At 45.3% G+C, this 22738-nt stretch overlaps 1 protein-coding gene across 1 annotated transcript in view; it reads left to right on the top strand.

Annotated features, from left to right (window-relative positions):
* Positions 1-22738, top strand: part of PLB1 (phospholipase B1) — a 127034-nt gene that overhangs the window by 42972 nt on the left and 61324 nt on the right. Inside the window, exons 18-25 of the mRNA XM_014781358.2 lie at positions 4363-4421; positions 6249-6322; positions 7855-7898; positions 13807-13915; positions 17698-17749; positions 18093-18173; positions 20984-21049; positions 21392-21492. Coding sequence (XP_014636844.2) covers positions 4363-4421; positions 6249-6322; positions 7855-7898; positions 13807-13915; positions 17698-17749; positions 18093-18173; positions 20984-21049; positions 21392-21492 — 586 coding nt within the window. The remainder of the gene's footprint in view (positions 1-4362; positions 4422-6248; positions 6323-7854; positions 7899-13806; positions 13916-17697; positions 17750-18092; positions 18174-20983; positions 21050-21391; positions 21493-22738) is intronic.

The raw sequence follows: 22738 nt of genomic DNA, 5'->3' as shown, positions 1-22738 counted from the left end.
CCTTTCTAAGCTCCTGATGTCATTTATCTGACCCATTTGGCTAAAATGAGCTATTCAAAAGCTGATAGGAAAAATGCCCAGGTTACAGCACTGGGTGATCATTGAGAGTTTCACTTCATGGGAGCCAGCAGCGTGATGTTCAGTGTAGACCCCAAAGCCTTTTCCATAGTCACCCCTTGTTCATGGGTCTTGTGACTTAACCTAGCCTGTGACTAGGAAGTAATAGTGGACGCCCCACAAGAAGAAACCACCTGCTTGTCCCTAGGCAGGACCAGACTACTGAGCAAGTTCAAACTCACCCCAAGACAATTGGATGAATAAATGCTTCCCTTCCCCATAGTTTCCATTGTTAAAGCTTTGAGAGCTGTCAAGTACTTGATACAGGGCCACTTAGTCTTTCCTTCAACTTAACACATTTCTTGAGCTCCTACCGTGTGCAAGGCACAGAGTTCTTCATATAAACTCACAGTGAAGGACTTCAGAGACGGAAACAAGCTTCCAACCTTGTGCCAACCATTGTAGAAGTCTTTACATAAGCCCCCCAAATCAGAGAGCAGGTGGGTTGGGCAGCCATAGCTGACAAGTGAAAGAAAGGTGGTTTTTCAGTAGGCCCCAGGTGGTTGACGTTGTTGGATTACATAAAACAAAGCTCCCAAGTGCTAAGTCTTTCTCCTGGGTGTAACTTTTCGTGTATAGTTGGCAGTTTACCCAATTCTCTAGTCTACTCTTTCCTTGCTATTCGTGATATTTCATCACAGTTCAGATGGCCTTCTGATAAGAGGCCCCTTCTGTAGAAATCTCAATGAGTTAATGATGTGTTTATCAACTTCTTTCAAGGTAGTGGACAGTTTGTACCAGACAATGCTTAGCTAATCAGCGCACACAAATTTAATCTTATCTCTAAATAGTTCTTTCCTCAAGGAGACCAATGGCTAAAGTGCTTTGCTGTGTTTGCAGGCTGTGTCTTTGTCATACATGATGATATTCACAAAGCTCAAATCAAGAGCTACAGAATATTAAACCAATGACACGTTTTGGGCTCTATGTTGTTAAAATCCCAGATAAGTCAAACTCCTCCCATCTAGGATTGGCTCATTTGATTTATTCTCTCTTGGAGGGAATCCTTCAGAATGACCAACATGAGAACCCCGCCCCCCCAAATCCATCTATCTGTCTACATATATCTATACCACATAGATGCAGACATGCATGCATGCGTGTGAGTGTGTGTTTCCTTTCTGTCTGTATTTAGGATACAGGAATGGCCAGTTTCAGCTGTCTCTTTATCAAACTGTAATGCACTTTTGAAGCAAATCTATCTATCTCTTCCACATTTTATCAGCCCCAAAGATTTCCCCTAACCTTTGCACACTAGATAGTGTTCACAGAGTTCACTGTATTAAGCCTTATAGCAACAAGAATATGGTGATAGACTGTCGCCACCAGGAGCTAAAATAAACCCTCTAGAGTTGAGGGGAGGAGGTCTGATTTTCCATTTTTTTGCCTTCTTTTTTACCTACAGCCTGATTTCTTTGAGAAGAGGTCATTTTAAAGTTCTCGGGCCCCGCCCCGTGGACGTGTGCTAATGTGTGCAGCTGGCTTTGTGATTTGATATTGTTCTTCTAACCACAGATCCTTGGGCCCACCCCAGACCTACTAAATCAGAAACGCTGAGGGTGGGGACCAACCATCTGTGTTTTAACAATCTCTCCAGATGATTCTGATGCATGCTCAAATTTGAGGACCACTAATCTATATATTTTGCATACACATATTCACAACTATGTATATATTAGTTTTCATGCTGTCATAGGAAAAATCAGGGACTTTTACTTTTCTAATGAGAGCAAATCCTCAGTGGGGGTGGCAGTTCCCCATCTGCAGGTAGCATGGAAGTCAGGTAGACAAGATGTCTCCACGGAAGGTGACAAGACCTGGATCTCCAGGTCCCTTTGAACAGTGTGTCCACTGAGTGTCAATACAGCTTCCTACGCAGGTATAATTATACACCCACGATTTGGTGTTGACGGGCACAATGGGCTAAATGTAGTCCAGCTGTGTTGAAAGCATCTTGTTCTCTGTATTTCACTGCATGTTTTATGAGTGACTTGACAAAGAAAGGCTGTCAAGAAAGCCTCCTTGGGGTCGCCCGGTGGCACAGCAGTTAAGTGCACGTGCTCCGCTGCCATGGCCAGTGGTTCACAGGTTCGGATCCCAGGTGCGCACCGATGCACCGCTTGTTAAGCCATGTAAAGTAGAGGAAGATGGGCACGGATGTTAGCCCAGGGCCAGTCTTCCTCAAGAAAAAAAAAAGAAAGCCTCCTTGCAGACAAGTTTCAGTTTATCCATTGTAAGCAATGGCCCACTGAAATGATGGGCTTCTTCCCTCCAGAGGTGAGTCACTCCTGGCACAAATGCTATACTAGACTTCTTCTAAGGCATGAAAGCTATTTGAAAATTTAGTTCAGCATTGCACCACTAGAGACAATGGAAGGGACATCTGAGGAAAGATGGAGCTACGTCAGTCAGGGTAACTATGGGAGTAAAGTACTCTGGGGGAGTGGGAGGTGTGCTTGTGATTTGAGGGGACAGAGCTATATATGGCATAAGGAATTTTAGGTGTGGTCCACCAAATGCACTTGGATTCATGTTCATATGTGTATAAGGTAAAGGGGTGGATTGATACCATACAAGTGTATGTATGCAAGTTATTAAATATATGTATAGCAATATTCATGTTAATCTCCTCACTTGTTAGCCAAGCATAAAAGGCCTGTGGTCCCAATCTACCTTACCAATGTTATTTAGTCTCCTTCATATACCCTTCACTTAAGCCAAACTGTATGACTAGCCATTCTTTACAGACCTCACATGCTTTACCAGACTGTATCCGTCCTTTATGCTTTTCTCTCCATCACCCTACCTCTCTCTCCCTCAACCTTATCTCATCATATCCTGAGTTCAAACACCACCTTCTCCATGAAGCCTGTTCTGAACCGTCCCCCCCACACCCCAGAGGTAAATCATCCCTCCAGCTGCAGAGTTTCATATCACTTTATAGCTCTCATAGTGTTCATCAACCTATAAATTATTATAACCATGGATGTTTCTCATTTCCTCCTCAGCCTGTGAGCTTCTTGAGGACATTCTCCATTTCTGATCACTGTGTCGTCCCCAGAGCATCCAGTCACTGCTTAGTGGTCGATATGTTTGTCACAAAAGTAAATAGCTGCTCAGCTACGTTATAGTACGTGCTTAAATTCAAGGGATGGAAAATAGAGTGAGGCTGTGGAGAACAGTTTGATGGTTCCTCAAAAAGCTAAACATAGGATTACCATATGGCCCACCAATTCCACTCCTCAGTATGTACCCAAAATAACTGAAAACAGGTATTCAAATAAATACTTGTACATGAATGTTCATAGCACTATTCACAATAGCCAAAAGATGGAAACAACCCACATGTCTACCAACAGATGAATGGATAAACAAAATGTGGTATATCCATATAATAGAATATTATTCAGCCATAAAAAGGAATGAAGTACTCGCACATGCTACAACATGGGTGAACCTTGAAAACATTATGCTAAGTGGAAGAAGCCAGACATGATAGGTCACATACTGTATGATTCCATTTACAGGAAATATCCAGAATAGGTAAATCCATAGACAGAAAGCAGATTAGTGGTTGTGAGGGGCTACGGGGAGTGGGGAGTGACTGCCTAATGGGTACGGGTCTCCTTTGCGGGTAATGGAAATGTTTTGGAACCAGATAGAGGTCATGGTTACATAACATCGAGAATGTACTAAATGCCACAGAATTGTTGACTTTAAAACGGTTAGTTTTATGTTATGTGAATTTGACCTTGATTTAAAAAAAAATAGTGGTATGAAAGCATTTCCCTTTTCACTTTAGAAAAACTGAGCTGATTTTTTTTAATAGGACGATGTCATATTTTATCCCAAAAATCAACAGATCCTAGAATAGGTTAAGTATTGGTTGCATCTCCACCACAATTCCTTCCTTACTCCCAAATCACAGTGCCAGGGGCTATTTCATGCCCTGCGGGTAACTGCTCATTGTGGCATCAGATTTCACCAAACCCCAGCAGACTCCCCTCTGAAAGCTGGTCTACCTTCCAGGTCCCTAACCCTGCGTCCAGGCACCTCAAAGAGGAACCCCGCAGTCAGGCTCCATGGCAGCTATGGCTGAGCCTTATGACAAGGACAGGCTCTTTATATCTTTGTCTCAGCTGAATCGCTGTTAAAAACTAACTTTCAGTTTTTCTGGAAGATCTTCATTATTTTCAGAGGAGCTAGGAACCCCAATCTTCCATTCACTCCTGCTTGCATTCTCAGTTCACAGGCTGAAGCCGGCTGACATCAAGGTAATCGGAGCGATGGGCGACTCTCTCACGGTGAGTTACCTGACTCTAGAAGGAAAGGGCAGGAGAGGGGAAGATCATGATTCACATGAGAACCTGGCAAGAGAAAATCTCACTCCTAGCTGTTAAAGGCTGCCATCTCCAGTCCTGATCTCCAGTCCTTCTCCACCCTCTGCCCACCCTGGAATCCTGCATTCCTTGCCCATCACCTCCATTCTAACCTCCTCATTCCTCTCCCAATGCCCGAATGAAGGAGAGAGCCAGAAGTGGGGGAACCCCAGAGGGAACATCTGTGATGGAAGTGACCCAGCCCAAATTACACCACCTGTCAGTGGTGGGTGGCACCGGTCGAGGTTTCCCACCCGCCCACGGTGGAGGGCTCCTTCACAGATCCGCTACTTTGTTTCGTCCGTGTAGGAAAGTGAAGGGAGGGTGAAGAGGTGATGAAACAGAACAAGTGCTAATGGAGGTGGGGGTGGGGTGAGAAAACAGGGGTCAGTGGAAGAGACGGAGGTACTAAAAATGATCTCAGCCCGTCTCTGCAGCTGCTCCACGGTGACACCTCAGGCCCTGCAAAGAGCTATCCGTGAAAAGCAAAATCGGGCCCTTAGAGAGCCTGGGTGGAGGGTCCCAGAGGTTCCCAGACACAAACCTCCATTCAATAGCGGCTCATTACAGACGAGTCAGCTGCTGTTCTCTGGGCCAGTAGAATTCAGGGCCTCCAGCTGCACCTTCCCTAAAGACTAGCTGATCCTTTTCATGTCTGTGGCCTATTCACATGGATATTAGCTCATTCAATATCCTCAACAAGATCCTGGGATGTATGACTCTCTTTAAACTTAACCAATAAAGAAGGTGTAGCTGGGTGAGGCGAAGTGAGTGCCCACGGCCACGCAGCTTGTAGCTGCTGGACCAGGACCAGAGCTCATGGGTCCTGACTCTAGTCTGGAATTCTCTCCTTGTGCTGTAGCCCCATGACCCCTCAACGACTCTTCACCCTGAAGGCCCTACTGCTCCTAACCTTCCAGGAAGGACAGGCAGGCTGGTCCTCAGCACTGCTTATCCCAACCACTCCCTGCCGGCTGTGGCCCTATCTCACCTCCCCGAGCCCCCTGTCTCCATGATGCTCTCTGGATAAGGCGTCATCAGAATCAGCACAGCTGTTCAGGACTTCCTGGGGAGGCAGCACTTTGAGTGTGACATAACCGGCAGGTGGCAGAGGAACTGGGCACCAGAGAGCAGGGCTCACACCCTGGATTTCTTTCCTGGAGGCCAGCCCACCCTCCCAGGCTGTCTGGGTGGCCAGCCTTCAGCATGACCTTCGGAATGGCCCTGCTCAGAAATAACAGGCTTTAGGCAAGGGACATGCCCCTGCCGAGTGTGTCTGGATGGTGGTTTTAAAAGAACCTGCTCTTTCTTCAACTGAGGGGCAGGTACATGGCATTTCATTTTATTACTATTTTTTAAATTGTTCATAGGTGAGATATATTGATATAAAAGGATTACGCTATGCTTCTTTTATGATAGATTTCACAACTTAAAAACAATGAGGAAAACAGGACCCTGAAATTTGTCCTTTTGAAAGATGGACCCTGCAGTCTAGTTTTCAGAGCCCTTGGCTAGCCCCGTGTCACTCGGTCTCGGTCGGGGCAGGTTTCTTAGGGTGAGGCCGAGCTGTGAATGCTCCAGGATTCCCAGCAGGAGCACACACGCACCTCTGAAAAGGCAGGATGCACATGGGGATGGGGGGCCATCTAGACTCCAGATTCCAGAGAGTTCCCAGGCCTTCCCAGCCAGGACCAGAGCATGGGCCTCCTGGCCGGCGGGCAGGGAAACTCACCCCTTGTTGTTCCCTCTCAGGCAGCTAATGGGGCTGGGTCCAGTCCTGGGGACGTGCTGGACGTCGTGACTCAGTATCGAGGTCTGTCCTGGAGGTGAGTGAGGGCGTGGGAAGCCCTGAAGATCCCTTCAGTGCAGGGTAAGGGAGGACCCCTGAGCATCATAGAAAACAACTCCTCTGGCAGAGGGATGAGCCGCCTATGGCTGTTCCATGAGAAACTTCTAGGTTTAATTGAGGAAGGTATTTATCAGCTTCCCCAAACCACTACATTCCCCTAAGCAGGGACAGGGACCTGAGTAGGAGGAGTTTGGGGCAGAAACTACATAAACGTTTGGGTTGGAAAAGCATCTCTAGCTTCCATTTCTCCCTCTAGGAAGTAACCGCAGAAGGAGGCAATGCCCTTTGGAACCAGAGATGTGTCTGAACCCTAGCTGCCCAGCTCTGTGTGACCTTGGGCAAGCTACTTAACCTCTCTGAGCTTATCTCCTCATCTTTGATTCAGGGATAATAATACTGCCTGAGTACTGCCGTGAAGATTGGAGAGACTTGAAGCATCCAGCACAGTGCCTGACACAAAGTAGGATTAATGGTAGCTGGCATCATTATTAAAGGGCCTTCGTTTTACAGATGAGGAAGCAAGGCTCAGAGAGGGCAAGTAACCTGTCCAAGGTCACATACCCAGATGGTAAAGAATAAGTAGAGCAGATGGTTCCTGACCCCTAATCCGGCGCATTGCCCCATCGTGTATCGCTTTGTGCAGGCTCGCTCCTGCTCTGTAATCAAATCCAGGCTGCCACAAGCTGCAGTGTGCCGGCCTCCGCTTCACGTCTGTGCTGTGAGACCTGGCTCATGCCAGGCAGGAGAGGGCAGGTTTGGTGTCTCCTCAGCCTAGAAAGTGGCATCTCTGGCACCCGCTGGAACCCGAGTGTTGAATCCCTGGCATCGTCCCTCCTGATGCTGCACAGAGTTAAACTCCAAACATTTTGAGAACCTTCTAAATGTTCCCAGACATACTTGGCAGAGAATGAGGGGATATGGAAGGAGAGGGAATCCAATAAACTCTGGAATGTTGCATGTTTTCATGCCTAGAAACCCATCCAAATTTGATTTCCTTGGAATTTTAGAAGTGGCGTGGAAGATGAGTTGTTCTCTAGAAAACACCCTTTAAAAAACAGGTTTTTCCAACCCAACAGGAAGAGAAGGATGAGGGCAAAGGTCTTTACTGTTTTCAGTGATGATAACACGGCGTTGTTGCGGTGGCTAGTGGGGCAACGCTGGGCTCTGCATCTAAGGAGGGGTCCCTTGCCCTTTAGAAGACAGGGGTGAAGGGGCCCACTTAGTTCCCCTGCCCCCATGTCAAGGCTCCAAGTTAAACATCAACAAAGTCAGCCATGACCCTTTAAATCAGCTTCTTGTTTGGAGGTTCCGGTTTGTGGGGCGAGGGGAGAGGAGTTGCTGTATTCTGGTTTGTTTTTCAATTTTTCTGCTGAAGCAATGACGAGAGGGCGAGCTCCAAGTCCCAAGGGTGTTTCTAAGAAGGAGAAAGGTCTGTCTTGGTGGTGTCTGAGCTGTTTTGCCGTCGCTGGCATTTTCAACCTTCATTTTCTTTTTGTTCCCACAACACAGCGGCGGCGGCGACCAGAACCTCAGCAGCGTCACCACTCTGCCAAGTGAGTACGCGCTCCCCTGGGGGTGAGGGAGGGCTCTGGCCACGCTGCGCGTTTCTGCAGCGCCCCCTGGCGGCGGTAGCGGTCTCGGCAGGGAACCAGGTGACAGGAGACGCCGCATTGGGCAGGGGGCGCTGCTTCCCCCAGGCGGTCGTCCTGCTTGGCTTCTTGATAAAAATTAAAGCCTTGGAGAATTTTTTTCTTTTTTTTTTTAAGATAAATTGTATTAGTCCAAGGAAGGAAGAGAGTAAGAAAGGAAAGGAGAGCTCAGGACAAATCTTAGTGCAAGTCATTATTAAGACACGGTTCAAGAAAGAAGGAAAAGACACCCATCTCTGCTTTGCCTGTCGTTCTCAGCAGAGCATATTCTGGGAGGCATTGATCTAGGCTTGGGCTGCATTAGGCACCACTGCATGCAAAGACGTTGAATTCCTGTGTGTCGCTTTAGGAAACGCTGCTTGCAGCAGTAAGAGATGAAGTTACCTTGTTCAGGCTGTGCAAAGACAGCCATATTTGGGGCCCGAGGTTTTCCTTCAATTACTTTGCCAACGTACCTGCTTGGAATGATTTTTTAAAGCCTGTCTACATTCTCTGAAGGGTCTTGTCTTATTCATCTCTTTATTCCCCTTAGTGCATACACATCACAGTGCTTGTTCTTAACATACACATGCAATAAATGTTATGATTGCATTCTTTTTCCTTAAAATCTTCTGGCTGATCATTTTGCCCGAGAGGAATGTAATTGGTCCCATTCTCATTTACTTTTCTTATAATTATCCCTTTGTAATACATCTTTAGGAGCTAAGAAATTATTTGAGCTTTAACTCACCAAGACTTCATGATAGAGACGGCTTAATCTCCACCTAGGCAGAGCTGGTTGGGCTTCAAATAGCTGTTTTGGCTATTTGCAAATCCTGTTGAATTGAAGTAGGTACAGTTCTGTGGCACAAGTACTCCATCTTCTTTATTTCTAGGTCTACACACAAGAGCTCTAAATAAGCTCGCCTAACGCTAGGAGATGGTTTGGGTTGCTTTTGTGAGTGTGATTGACTTGGGTGTGGGCTGGCCGGGCATATACAACAGCTTGCTGGGCTCTCTGATTTCCATGCTATTATCATTTATAAGATGATTGGAAATCATCCAGCTCAAGATCTTTCACCAAAGGGATTTATAAAGCATTGAGACAATGTTAGCCCTCCAGCGGAATCCCCTGACATACTTCATTGTGTGTGATGCCCAGTAATGGAAACTTCCTTACTCGAGATGTGAAGTCAGTTTGATTGTAGGGGCTGGTTAATCCAGGGGAAAATAACTACATGGAAATGTGTTAGAAAACTTACAAGAACATAGGGTCAGAACAGAATCTCAGTGCAAAACTCCGCATTTAGTTTAATCCAGCCAATACTCCAGTGCTGGGTGCCTGGGAAATAGGAGAATTAGGCGAGATCCTTGCCCTGATAACATCACCAAAGTCTCTTTGGGGACGTGTTTCCCTAAAGACAGACACACGTACCAATAATAATTATAGCCATGTACAAAGTTTAGGGGAAAATAAATAAGGCTACTAACCTTGCCTTCTGAAAAGGGGCTCTAAGAACTAGAATTGATCAGGTGAGGAAAGAGGATGGAACATTCCTGGCAGAGATAACTGCATGCATCAGCGAGTTCTTGCCCTATCTAATGTGTAGTGCCTCTCTATGACATTCCTCATAAGTAGCTAGCTAGCCTGTGTTGGATTCTTCCAGTAATGGGGAACCTACTACCTCCTAGGACTATCCATTCCAATTTCAGATAGCCGTAGTGATTTCACAGTTCTTCCTTCTCTTGTGTAGAAATCAGAGTAATTTCCGTCCATTAATACAATGTCCCCAAAGCCACAAGGAATGAGTTCAATCCACCTGTGTTGTGTAGACCATGCAGCAGGTTCTAGAGAGCACTCTGCTGGGTGGCATGGGTCCCTAACGTCCTGGCTGCTACCTAGCCAGTTCCTTTCCCACATCCTCGTGGATTCTGGGACAGGGGAAAGTGCCCTGTGTTGGAGCTGAGAGACCAAAGTTCTAGCCTGGGGTTCTATTCTCACCAACTATGTGACTTTTAACCATTCTCCTAACCTTTCTGAACTTTGGGTTATTCTTATTTCAATCCATAAACATTTATTGTGCACATGGGAGGCTCTGGGGTATGTACAGACCCTGTTCTCAGCCGAGTTGTGAAGATAATAAAGTGAAAAGTCAAGTGTAGATCCAGTGTGGTAAAGGCATCAGAATGCATGAGATTGAAAAGATCAACAAAATTGACAAGGCTTTAACTAGACTGACCAAGGGATGGGGGGAAGAAAGCCTCAAAATCAAGAATGAAAGAGGAGACATTACTAAAGAAATAAAAAGTATTATAAGAGAATACTATGAACAGTTGTATACCAATAAATTAGACAACTTAGATGAAATGGAAAAAATCCTAGAAAGACACAAATCACTGAACCAGATTCAAGAAGGAATAGAAAATCTGAATAGATTTGTAACAAGCAAAGAGATTGAATTAGTAATTTTAAAACTTCCCACCAAAAAAAAAAGTCCAGACTTTCTGGTTTCACTGGTGAATTCTATCAAACATTCAAAGAAAGCTTATTATCACTTCTTCACAACGTCCTCCCAAAAATAGAAGAGGAAGGAATACTTCCCAACTCATTCTATGAGGTCACTATTATCCTGATACTAAAACAAGACAAACATACCACAAGGAAAGAGAACTACAGACCAGTATCTCTTTTGAATATAGACACAGAAATCCTCAACAAAATACTAGCAAACTGCATCCAGCAACATATACAAAGGATTATACTCTATGACCAAGTGGGATTTATCCCAGGAATGCAAGGTTAGTTTAAAATCCAAAGATCAGTTAACACATTATATCAGTGCAATAAAGGACAAATACTACCTGATCATCTCAATAGACTAGAAAAAGCATTTTACAAAATCTAACACCCCTTCATGATAAAAACACTCGACAAACTAGGAATAGAAGGAAACTTCCTCATTCTGATAAAGGGCATCTACTAAAAGCCCACAGCTAACATCAGACTTAATAGGGAAAAGCAGAATATTTTCCTCTGAGATCAGGATGGATCTCTTGCTACTTTTATTCAACATTATACTGGAGGTTCTAGTTGGGGCAGGTGGGCAAGAAAATGAAAGGAAAAGCATCAAGATTGGGAATGAAGGAGTAAAATTATCTCTATTCATAGAAGACATGACTTTATATATGGAAAATCCAAAGGAACCCACTAAAAATTATTACAATAAACGAGTTCAACAAGATTGCAGAGTACAAAATCAATATACAAAAATCAATTGTATTTCTATACACTAGCAATTAACAACCTAAAAATGAAATTAAAAAAACAATTCCACATAGGATAGCATCAAAAAAATTGCTTAGGAATAAATTTAACAAAATAAATGCATCTTTTGTATTCTTAAGATCACAAAACATTGTTGAAATAAATTTAGGAAGAGCTAAATAAATGGAAAGACATCCCATGTTCATGGATCAGAAGATTTAAAATTGTTAAGATGGCAATATCCCCCCAAATTAATCTATGATTCAATGTAATCTGTATCAAAATTCTAACTGGCTGCTTTGTAGAAATTGGTAAGCTGACTCTAAAATTCATATGGAAATTCAAGGGACTTGGAATAGCCAAACAATCTTGAAAAAGAACAAATTCAGGGGACTCACACTCTCGGATTTCAAAACTTACTATAAAGCTGCAGTAATCAAGATAGTGTTACTGTTGTAAGGATAGCCATATAGATTAATGAAATAGAATTGAGAGTCTACAAATAGACTCTCATATTTATGGTTAACTCATTTTCAACATGGGTACTGTCGGGGGAAGAGGGAGAATCTCCCTCTGCCCTTTTCCTTAAGGTTCTTATGGCTGGCCAAATAATTAACAAGACAGGTTAGCAGGAGAAAATAATACCAAGTTTAATAACATGTATACATGGGAGAAACTCAGAAATGAGCAACTCGTCCCTCTGTCTAAGCTGCTTGCTTAAGTATTGCAGCTAAAGGCGAGGAGCGTGTTGGGGGTGGGTAGTGGCCTGGGACTTCAGAGGGCAGGAGGACAATTCTTTTTGGGGTCATCTATAGATAATGTGGTCAGGGAGAGATAGAGTTTTTTGATAAAAGGGGCTTGGTGCCCCTCCCATTGTAACATCTATTTTACATTAACATTACAGCCATCATGATAGAAGATCTGTTCCAGGAAGGAGCCACCATGTCAAATTCTTTAGGCAGTTAGTGGGAGAGGTCAAATGTCCCTCAGAGAAAACAATCAAGGTAAAGAGATATATTTCAGGGTGGCCAAATCTTGATCTCCCACAGTACCAAGACCATTCAATGGGGAAAGAATAGTCTTTTCAATAAATCGTGCTAGGACAACTGGATAGCCACATGCAAAAGAATAAAGTTGGACTGCTACCTCATACCATATACAAAAATTAACTCAAAATAGATCATAGACCTAAATTTAAGAGCTAAAACTCACCCTTAGAGGAAAATATAGGAGCAAATCTTCATGACCTTGGGTTAAACAAAGCCTTCTTAGATGTGACACCAAAAGCACAAGTGAGAAAAGAAAAAATACATTTTACAAAGTTAAACACTGTTGAGCTTCAAAGGATACCATCAAGAAAGAAGAGAATCCATAGAGTGGGAGAAAATATTTGCAAATCGTATATCTGATGAGAAACTTGTATCTAGACACTGGTAGAACTTGTACAACTCAATAATAAGACAAACAAACCAAATAAAAATGGGCAAAGGATCTGAATAGGCATTTCTCCAAAGAAGATATACAAATGGCTAATAAGCACATGAAAAGATGCTCAACATCAGTAACCATCAATGCAAATCAAACCACAATGGGATACCATTTCACATCCATTAGAATGATTCTGATAAAAAGACGACAGATAATAACAAGTGTTAAGAGAATGTGGAGAAACTGAAACCCTCATGCACTGCTGATAGGAACATAAAATGGTACAGCTGCTTTGGAAAAAGGTCTGTAAGTTCCTCCAAAGGTTAAACAGTTACCATATGATCCAGCAGTTCTACTCCTAGGTATATACCCAAGAGAAATCCACAGAAACACTTGATAAATGTTCATAGCAGCGTTATTCATAATAGCCAAAAAAGTGGGAACAATCTAAATGTCCTTCAACTGATGAATGGATAAATAAAATATGGTCTATCCAGACAATGGACTATTATTCAGCAATAGAAAGGAATGAGGTCCTCATGTATGCTACAGCATGGGTGAACATTGAAAACATTATGCTAAGTGAAAGAAGCCAGTCACAAAAGACATATTGAATTGTATCACTCCATTTATAGGAAATGTCCAGAATAAGCTAATCTATAGAGACAGGAAGTAGATTAGTGGTTGCCATGGGGTTGGAGAGAATGGGGAGTGACTGCTAATGGGTTCAGGGTTTCTTTTTAGAGTGATGAAAATGTTCTAAAGTCGGTTGCACAACTGTATGAATACACTAAAAGCTACCAAACTGTACACTTTAAATTGGTGAATTTTATGGTATGTGAATTGTATCTCAATAAAGCTATTGTATATTTAGGAGGAAAAAAAAGAAAATGCATGAGAGAAGCACTTAACCCAGACTCACATTTATTCAACAATAATTCTTTAAGCACCTGTGTGTGCTGCCCAGGTGGTTAAGCATCAGCCTGCTGGACATTGTCTTTCTGGGCCGAGTGAACAGTAAGGGGAAGGGCTTTGGGGTAGGGGCTTTACTTTGTCCCCAGTGCCCACTGGTGCTCATCAAAGGAGCTTGAAGATTGCTTTGGGGTAGTTACTAAGCACATCTCTTCCTTGTATTTCCAGACATCCTCCGGGAATTCAACCCTTCCCTGACGGGCTTCTCTGTTGGCACCGGGAGTGAAAACAGTCCTGGAGCCTTCCTAAACCAGGCCGTGGCAGGAGCCCACGCTGAGTGAGCAGGGGAGCCTTGGGAGTGAACGGCACAGGGCCTCTGGGGACCTGGGGGGAAGGCTTGGCCTAGACTGGGGTGTATGGCTGAAGGCTGGGGGAGTCTAGGGAGAGGTCTGAAGGTCAGAGCTGGACAGGGTGGGCTCTCTTGGGGGTGTCCCTTGCTGTGGGACAGAGCAACCTGCTAGCCCTACCCCAACCCTACCCCAGGGACTGGTCACAATTGATTGTGATGCCAGGGATATGTTTTGAGCAAATTACCCTGCTTTGTCTATGACTCTCATGTCCACATAGGACAGTGGCCGTCAGAGTGCTCACTCTGAGTCCCAGTTCTTATCACTGTGTTTGTTAATGCTCTATCTTTCGTGTCCTCCTTTCCTTCCCTTCCTCAGACACGCTTTTCAGGAAGGCTTTTCAGGCTCTAGACTTTGCATTCTTCCTGTGTCATGGGGAGAGCATTGGTCCTGGGAGGGGAAGCCCTGAGCCTGAGTCTTGGTCCCCAGGCCTCATCTTAGCCTCACCTAAGAGATGGGGCTGGCTGCGAACCTCTCCCCCAGGGGGCTTGTGATGCTCAATGCCGTGCTGAATGCAAAAGTTCTGGTGAGCCGTAAATAGAGAACACGCGTCGGGTCAGGATGGTGGTCCCAGCAACAGTGCACCAGGGCTGCAGGGACCACCATGTTGCGGTCCATGGGCACTAAGTGGCAGGTCCCTGAGAGCAGAGTCGGCTTTCCTGGGTCCTATAGTCCCATTTCTCTCCACTATCCCGGAGCCTACAGTGCTTCTGTGGGTCCGCTGACCGGTCAGAGAACAGGTGAATGCCATGCCCAATCTAGGAAAAATAAATGGAAAGACCTTTTCTGTTTCTTAATCTATTTTTCTTCCAGAAAAACAAACCTCACTTTACCTTGTAGCTCCTAGGGATTCCTGTGTTCTGGTTCCAGATTCCCTGACATCATTTTTCTAGCTCTCAACACCATCCTGAGGCTACAAGCCGCCTGAGTAACTTTCTCATTTATTCACGACAGGAAAGGTGACAAATTATCCAAAGCAGAGATCATACAAAACCTAACAGGTTTTATAATGAATTCTGTGGCTTCATTTTCCTTTTGGTGGGGGAGGGGTGAAAGGCTACTAATTTATTGCTTACAATTTTTTTCTAACTTTAATATTATCATAATTTTGCTTTTTTCCAAGCATATGTCAGCTGGTGGTATAAGAGGAGAGGCAGCTCTAAGCATGACTAGGTCAGGAGGGCATCCAAGGAGAGCATAACCAAGTAACCAACATGGAGTGTGATCCATGTGACCCTGGACTTCTTCCCTGCTCTCCTTGAGGGCCCCTTTCCTGCATGTCGTCCATTGGTCTAAGCACATCCTGTAGGGTTGTAGGGAAGAGTTAGGGATTAATATTCTGATTTTACAGATGAAAAAACTGTAGCACAGGGCCGGCCCCGTGGCTTAGCGGTTAAGTGCGTGCTCTCCGCTGCCGGCGGCCCGGGTTCGGATCCCGGGTGCGCACCGAGGCACCACTCCTCCAGCCATGCTGAGGCCGCATCCCACATACAGCAACTAGAAGGATGTGCAGCTATGACAGACAACTATGTACTGGGGCTTTGGGGGAAAAATAAATAAATAAAATCTTTAAAAAAAAAAAAACTGTAGCACAAAGAGGCGAAGTCGTCTGAACAAATGCCTCACCTCAACCACGTGGTCTGTCTTCCTCGTGCCCTGCAGGCTTTATTCCAAGTCCAATAACAACCCCTCAGACATGTACAGCAGTGTACAGTTACAAACTATCCTTTGTGTATTCCATACAATAGCTGTGAGATGGACAGAGCAGAGGGTCAGATACCCATGTTTTCTTAATGATAATATTGAGGCTCAGAGAGGTTGAGTAATCATCCTGAAACTCTGGTCCATAGAAAGAGCAGCTGATAACTTCAGATTTATAGATGAGGAAACTGAGGCTCAAAGAGGCTAAGTGGCTTACCTAAAGTCCCCACCCAGGTTATCTGATACCTAGTCTACTATGACTAAGACCAGGTCAGTTGGGCTGATAGTTAAGAGAATGACAACTAATGTTTCCTGCTAGGCACTGTGCTAGGCACTTTATTGATGATGGTGGTGGTGGTGAGGATGGTAGAAATAATTCAATGGATCATTTCTAATTGGATGCTTACCATATGCTGGGTGCAGTTCTAAGTTTTTTGTGGGTACCTTGTTTAATCTACCCAACAACTCTATGAAGAAGATATGTTTATCATCCCCATCTTACAAAGGAAAAAACTGAGGGTTTGCGAGGTTAGGTACTTTGCTAAGGGCTCAGTGCTGATCAGTGGTGGAACCAGAATTAAACCCCTGCTGTCTGGCTCCAGTAGTGGCTCTTACTACACAGGGCTGCTTTGCCCATCTCATTTACTGCTCCCACTGACCCTTGAAGCTAGGGGTGTTTATCTCCCCATTTGCAGTGTTTTTGGATTGAGAATTTAAGTCACATTCCCACAGTTAACAAGAGGCAACTAAATGTCAAACCCAGGTGTGTCTGACTTGGCCATGTCCCCTTGAGAGGGAGGGCACCCTGGAGGCTGCGATCATGGCACCTGCAGAAACAGGCTCATGTGGAGCCATGCATGACATGAAACACTCACATGCAGCCTTCTGTTTGCCCTGAGTGAGCCTGGTTTGGAAGAGAAAGAAAAGTATATGATCCAATATACCGAACAGAAAACAATCTCACCGACAGTCACGCCATCACATGTGGAGCGCTCCGCCTTCCCAAAGCAGCCACGACACCACACCCCAGTGGAGACTGAATGGGGAAGTTGCTCTGGGACAGGGCATGGCCTTCAGTCACACTTTCCTGTTACAGAATTGATTCCTGCTCTCTCTGCTAAGTCCCCTTGTTATGAGAGGTTCGGGGATTCGATCGGAGACGTAAAAGACACTTTCCACTCCAAACAAATGGACTGAAGGTATATTTTATTATATAGAGGATAGTAAAGGCGATAGTCTGCAAACAGATCTGAATAGGTCAAATATTAAGAGGGAAAAAACATCAGCCCGACTGGAAAGGGAAAACACCCACATCGGCTGAAGAGAAATGACACAAATCAACCGGAAAGAGAAACACCAGGTTGACCGAAAAGAGAACACATCAAATCAATTACTTCATATCAAATCAATTACTTCACATCAAATCAGTTACTCACAACATCCACGCCCCACTGCCGGGAGAGCCCTGTCAATCGACGCGGCTGGGCAAGGATCACAACTACTGGGCAAGGTGTCCCTTCCACAGGTGGAACTCTCACTAGGGCTCAGTTTCCAGCAGTTTTTATACCATCAGTAATTTTCAGAGTAAGCAATTACAGAGTTTGCAGAGCAAGCATTTAGTGTTTCCATGCACAAAATGGTTATCAGTGGCGTACGTGCACTGAGCCCCCTGGCTAACGTCCCAGCCCAGTAGTTGTGTACGTGCATTGTTCTCTTTGGTTATCGTCTCAGCCCGGCACAGATGGCCAGTCCATTCCGGGCTACGACGCTCCAAGAGCCTTGAAATGTTACAACTTGCAACTCTCTCCGTGGGAGAAAAGCCAGTTCCCGGGAAAAGGCCAGTTCCCACCATGCAGAAAGCAGCTTTTATATTTCTTTTTGTGCTGGTGGCTGTAGGTCAATGGAGGGGCCAAACATGGCTGTACTCGTGTCAAGACACCCCTCCCTGCCCCAGCTTCATAGTCCCTGCTCTTCACATGACTTCTCCCTTTCTTCCTGTGTGTGCCCACAGGGGGTTACCTGCTCAGGCCAGGAAGCTGGTGGACCTGATGAAGAGTGACACAGTGAGTCTGGGGGAGGCACCACCTGGGACCACTTGAGGTAGACCCCCCAGAAGAGAGAGTGGGCAGGAGAAATCCATGGAGACAGAGAGTGTCAGCTTTGGGGAAGGACAGGGCCACATGCAAGTCCAGAGATTCCACCTTCAGAAAAAACAACAAATGATTTAGCACCTACAACCTGTGACCTATGACCTCAGGACCCCAAAACCAAGGAACAGAAAATATTAATGTCCACTAGGCCCTCTGGTCTGTGAGGATCCATCCCTGCCAGTGATCAGCACTTTGTATTTTCCTTGACTTGACTCTGGGGCAAGGCATTTACTTGTTTGTTTACTTTTCATTCCAGAATATAAATTTTCAGGAAGATTGGAAAATAATAACCATGTTTATAGGAAGCAATGACCTCTGTGGTTTCTGCAATGACCAGGTAGGTCTCCAGGCCCTTAACTCAAGACTCCCCCCAGGGAAGGATTTCCACCCCTGGTGCTGGAGCACTGCAGCTGGGTTGGGACTTGGGGCTTGTGGTCTGGCATGGATCCGGCCTGGGATCAACCCCGAGACCAAGAGGGCCTTCATCTCCACGGAGAGATTCAACAGGACAAGCAGGATGGATTACGAGATTGATACTAATTAGGTTTCCTATCAAGGGAGTCTGACCATATCATTCTAGAAACCAAGATGACATTCCAATGATCTAGAAAATTCTGGCATATCTTCATAGATCCTTACAAGTCAGCTCTTTTCTCCAGTGTTGACCTGCCTCACCGTCTCCACCGTCATACCATCATCACCTTCTCGCCGTCGCTTGTAAGGGAAAGTTGACTTGCTAATGCAGGCGCTTAGACAAGGTTCAGAGCCAAGTCATTCAGGGCTGATGGGAAACCCAAGAGCCAGGCTGCTGCCCTGTGGGTGTGGTACGTCTTCCTGGAACCCCAGAATCTCTGAGCTGGAAGAAACCCCACAAGCCATACTGACGAGTCTCCCAGCCACCGCAGGAATCCCTTCCACTGAATCCAGCTATTGAACATTCCCATCAATGGGGCAGTTCTTTAATTTGCAAGGTAGCCTTAATTAGCGTTAGGAGCAAGTGCGGATTGTTTTGTGGAGTTGCTTTATGTTAAGCCCAAATCTGCCTCCTTGTAACTTCTACCTCTTCTGCCTGTGCTGAGCAGGCCTGCACCTCTTCTACATTCAATTCAGCTGACTTTAAAAATAATAGTTTGGGGCCGGCTCTGTGGCTTAGCGGTTAAGTGCGCGCGCTCTGATGCTGGCGGCCTGGGTTCGGATCCCGGGCGCGCCCCAAGGCACCACTTCTCCGTCCAGCGTGAGGCCGAGTCCCACGTACAGCAACTAGAAGGATGTGAACCTATGACATACAACTATCTGCTGGGGCTTTGGGGGGAAAAAAATGAATAAATAAAATCTTTAAAAAAAAAAAATAATAGTTTGGTTTTTTTTTGTATTTTACAAGCATTACACACAGGAAACACATCAAAGTACAGAGGAAGAAATATTCTCTGTAATTACAACATCCAGAAATGCCATTGTTAACATTTTGGTAAATGTCTCTCTAGCATTTTCTGTGAATACAGAGAAATTGCTTTATTATTTTCTAAAAATAGTATCATTCTGAAATTATTGTTTGGTAACCTGCTTTTTTTTTCAGTAGCAATACGTTGAGAAGATATTCCCATGTCAATATTTATTCTTCTATAATTCTTAATGACAGTATAGCAGCCCATAATATAGATCAGCCATAATTTACTTAACTGTTTCCAATTATTGGATACTTAGCTTACATTACTTCTAATTTCACATATTATAAATAACACTGGATAAATATCCATCTTTATGTACATCCATAATTGTTTCCTTGCATATATGCTAAGCAATAAGGTTTTTCAGCAAAGAGATATATACATTTCCCCCAATGTTTTATTATGAAAATTTCCAAACATACTGAGAAATTGAAATAATTGTGTAGTAAATGCCCATATACTCACCACCTAGACTTTACCGTTGTTAACATTTTGCTATATTTCCTTAACACGTATCTATCCATCCATCCGTCTTATTTTTTGGTGACTGCCCATTTTTAATACTTTTATATATTGCCAAATTGTTCCCAGAATGTTTGTACTAATTATGCCTACTTCCCCACACTCCAACTGGCAATGTATGTTATTTGTTTTAATAGCTGCTAATCCGATAAATGAAAAAATCACATTTTCAAAATTTGCATTTATTTGATTACTAGGTAGGAATAAACTTTTATTTCCCTTGTTTAATGCTCAGTTGAATTTCTCCTTTTGCTAAATTCCATATTATGCCTATTGGCCATTTTCTGTTAAGTTTTTTATCTTTTTCGTACTGATTTGTAAAAACCCCTTATATTAAGTATACTAACACTTTGTCAAATATGTTGCCTATTTGTTGTTTTCCATTGAACTTGTTTACAGTGTTTTCTGATAAACAGAACATTTTTTATTTCTAGTATCATTTGCTGGCATATATTATATGCCAGGCACTGTACTAGGAGCTAAGCAGATGAATGAAACAGCTCTGTCCTCAAGGAACTCACAGTGCCGGGGGAGGGAAGCCAAGACGATTCATCATAACATGATGAGAAAAACAGCACAATGTGGTTGTAGTGATGCACACAGAAGAGAGGTCTGAAGTCAGAATTGCCATGGGAATTGGGGGTGGCAGGGGGTATCAGAGAGGTTTACACAGAGCAGGAGACTTTCCAGCTGGGACTTGAAGACGAATATGTTTGTCAGGCAGAAAGGGGGCCAGCAGAGTGAAGTCTAGGGTGGGATGAGTCTCGTCTTTAAGTGATCTGATTGGGCTGTGGGTCCTCAGGCACTTGAGGCTCTACATCAGGCCATGGAACCAGAGAATGTTCAAGCTGCGGGAGATCTTAGAGGTCCTCTGCTCCAACACGCCATTTTAGAGGGCCCTAGAGATGTGATGTGCCTTAGCTAAGGCCCTGCATTTAGTTGATATGAAGTGGATCCAGAGCTTTCCAAAGCTCCATGCAGAAGAAAGGGTGTTTTCCTGAGGGTCACAGCCATGACAAGCCCAAGGACCGTGGGGTTGATGTGGAGGCTGTGTCCCAAAAGGCAAACCTGTGTTTCAGTGTTGTCCACTCTGGTTGAAATACAGAAAGGAGGGGACCCAAGAGGGGAAGCGACGATGGTCTACAGAGAGATTGGGTGACATTTCCTCTTCTTGCAGGCCCACTATTCTCCGCAGAACTTCACAGACAACATTGGGAAGGCTCTGGACATCCTCCATGCCGAGGTACGGAGGCAGGGCCACACAGCCTCTGAGCAGCTCAACTGAGTCCTTCTTCTTGGGCCTCAGACCTAGCCTGGAGGTGGCTCTGGCTTCCCGCTGAGACCTCCCTGCCAGGTCCCATTTCCCTGGAGACCAGCACTGACTGTGCTGTCAGTCCTGGTCCTGGCAGCCTGAACACATAGGTGTTGACGGGGAGCAGAGGGGAGGGAGAGGTAAAGGGAGTAGGTGGAGCCAGATAAAGGCCATAGACCTGACATCTAGCAGGAGGAGCTGGCCCAGACCCAGATGAGAGACTGAAGCTGCCCAGCATCTCTCTTCTTGGGGACTGATCTTGCCTTTGCTCAGGTTCCTCGGGCGTTTGTGAACCTGGTAAAGGTGCTACAGATTGTCAGCCTGAGGGAGCTGTACCAGGAGGATAAAGTCAGCTGCCCAAGGCTGATCCTCAGGTGAGATGGAAGCTTCTCCCCTGTTCCCGAAAGGGCCATGGGACCCTTAGCAGAAGGTGACTCTGATTGGTTAGAAAACCCCAGGGCAGAAGTGGGAGGAGTGCTGAGACCACCCCATTTTCTTTTTATTTATTTATTTATTTATTTATTTACTTACTTACTTATTTATTTATTTATTTATTTATTTTGTGAGGAAGATCAGCCCTGAGCAACCATCCATGCTAATCCTCCTCTTTTTGCTGAGGAAGACCAGCTGTGAGCTAACATCTATTGCCAATCCTCCTCCTTTTTTCCCCAAAGCCCCAGTAGACAATTGTATGTCATAGTTGCACATCCTTCTAGTTGCTGTATGTGGGACGCGGCCCCAGCATGGCCGGAGAAGCAGTGCGTCGGTGCGTGCCCGGGATCCGAACCTGGGCCGCCAGTAGCGGAGCACGCGCACTTAACCGCGGGGCCGGCCCCGAAATCACCCCATTTTCTAACCTGACAAGGCCTAATGGAGGGGACACCCCAGGGTTTTTGTGACCCCAGTATAGGGTCACAGCTACCCTTAGAGCATGTGCTCACAACCCAACAATGCTTCAGTCCCCCAGGGAGGGAGGAGTAGAGCATGAGGCGTAGGGTGAGCCTATGTGGACTAGGCTCAAGGCCACTCAGGCGCTGCTAGGGCCCACCTTGAGTGTGTCCAGAGCTTCCCCACCCCTCCCAGGGGCCCATCTCCAGGACAGAGGGAACCTCTGTTTGGTGTGGGTGCTCCAGGCTGGGCGTTCACAAATGTAGGGTTATTGTCATTTGCTAGAGGAGAGGGTGGTCAAGTCAGAGTCAGCAGGGTCCAGAGGACAGAGTCCTTCCCCAAGAACAGAGAGCCCTGGTCCTGGGAAGGCCCCTGAGAGGCCTTCTTCATCCACAACCTCCAAAGCCACACCAATCTGGCTCCCTCTCTAGTATTACACATCTCCATGACCCTCAGGAATAAGACATCTTCTGACCCAAGCATGAACGTTTCTCACAGCATTCCTTCCTACAAGGCCTCCTCTGCACTATTAGCCCAGGTCACGGTGGCTCTGCCCACCCCCCCCCACCCTCACCCCCAGCTCTGTACAGGCCCCCATCACAGCCCTGAGCACAGCATGTGGTAATTATTCATGTGCCTCTCCCCCACAGCCCTGAATTCTGAGTCACTGCCAGCACAGTGTAGGGGCTCAGCGGCTGTTTGCTGAATGACTGAGTGAATAATTCACAAGGG

This window comes from Ceratotherium simum, chromosome 11, assembly GCF_057802395.1.
Source record: "Ceratotherium simum simum isolate JZ-2026a chromosome 11, ASM5780239v1, whole genome shotgun sequence".
In the NCBI taxonomy this organism is placed as follows: Eukaryota; Metazoa; Chordata; class Mammalia; order Perissodactyla; family Rhinocerotidae; genus Ceratotherium; species Ceratotherium simum.
This window is presented reverse-complemented; position numbering and strand designations above follow the sequence as displayed.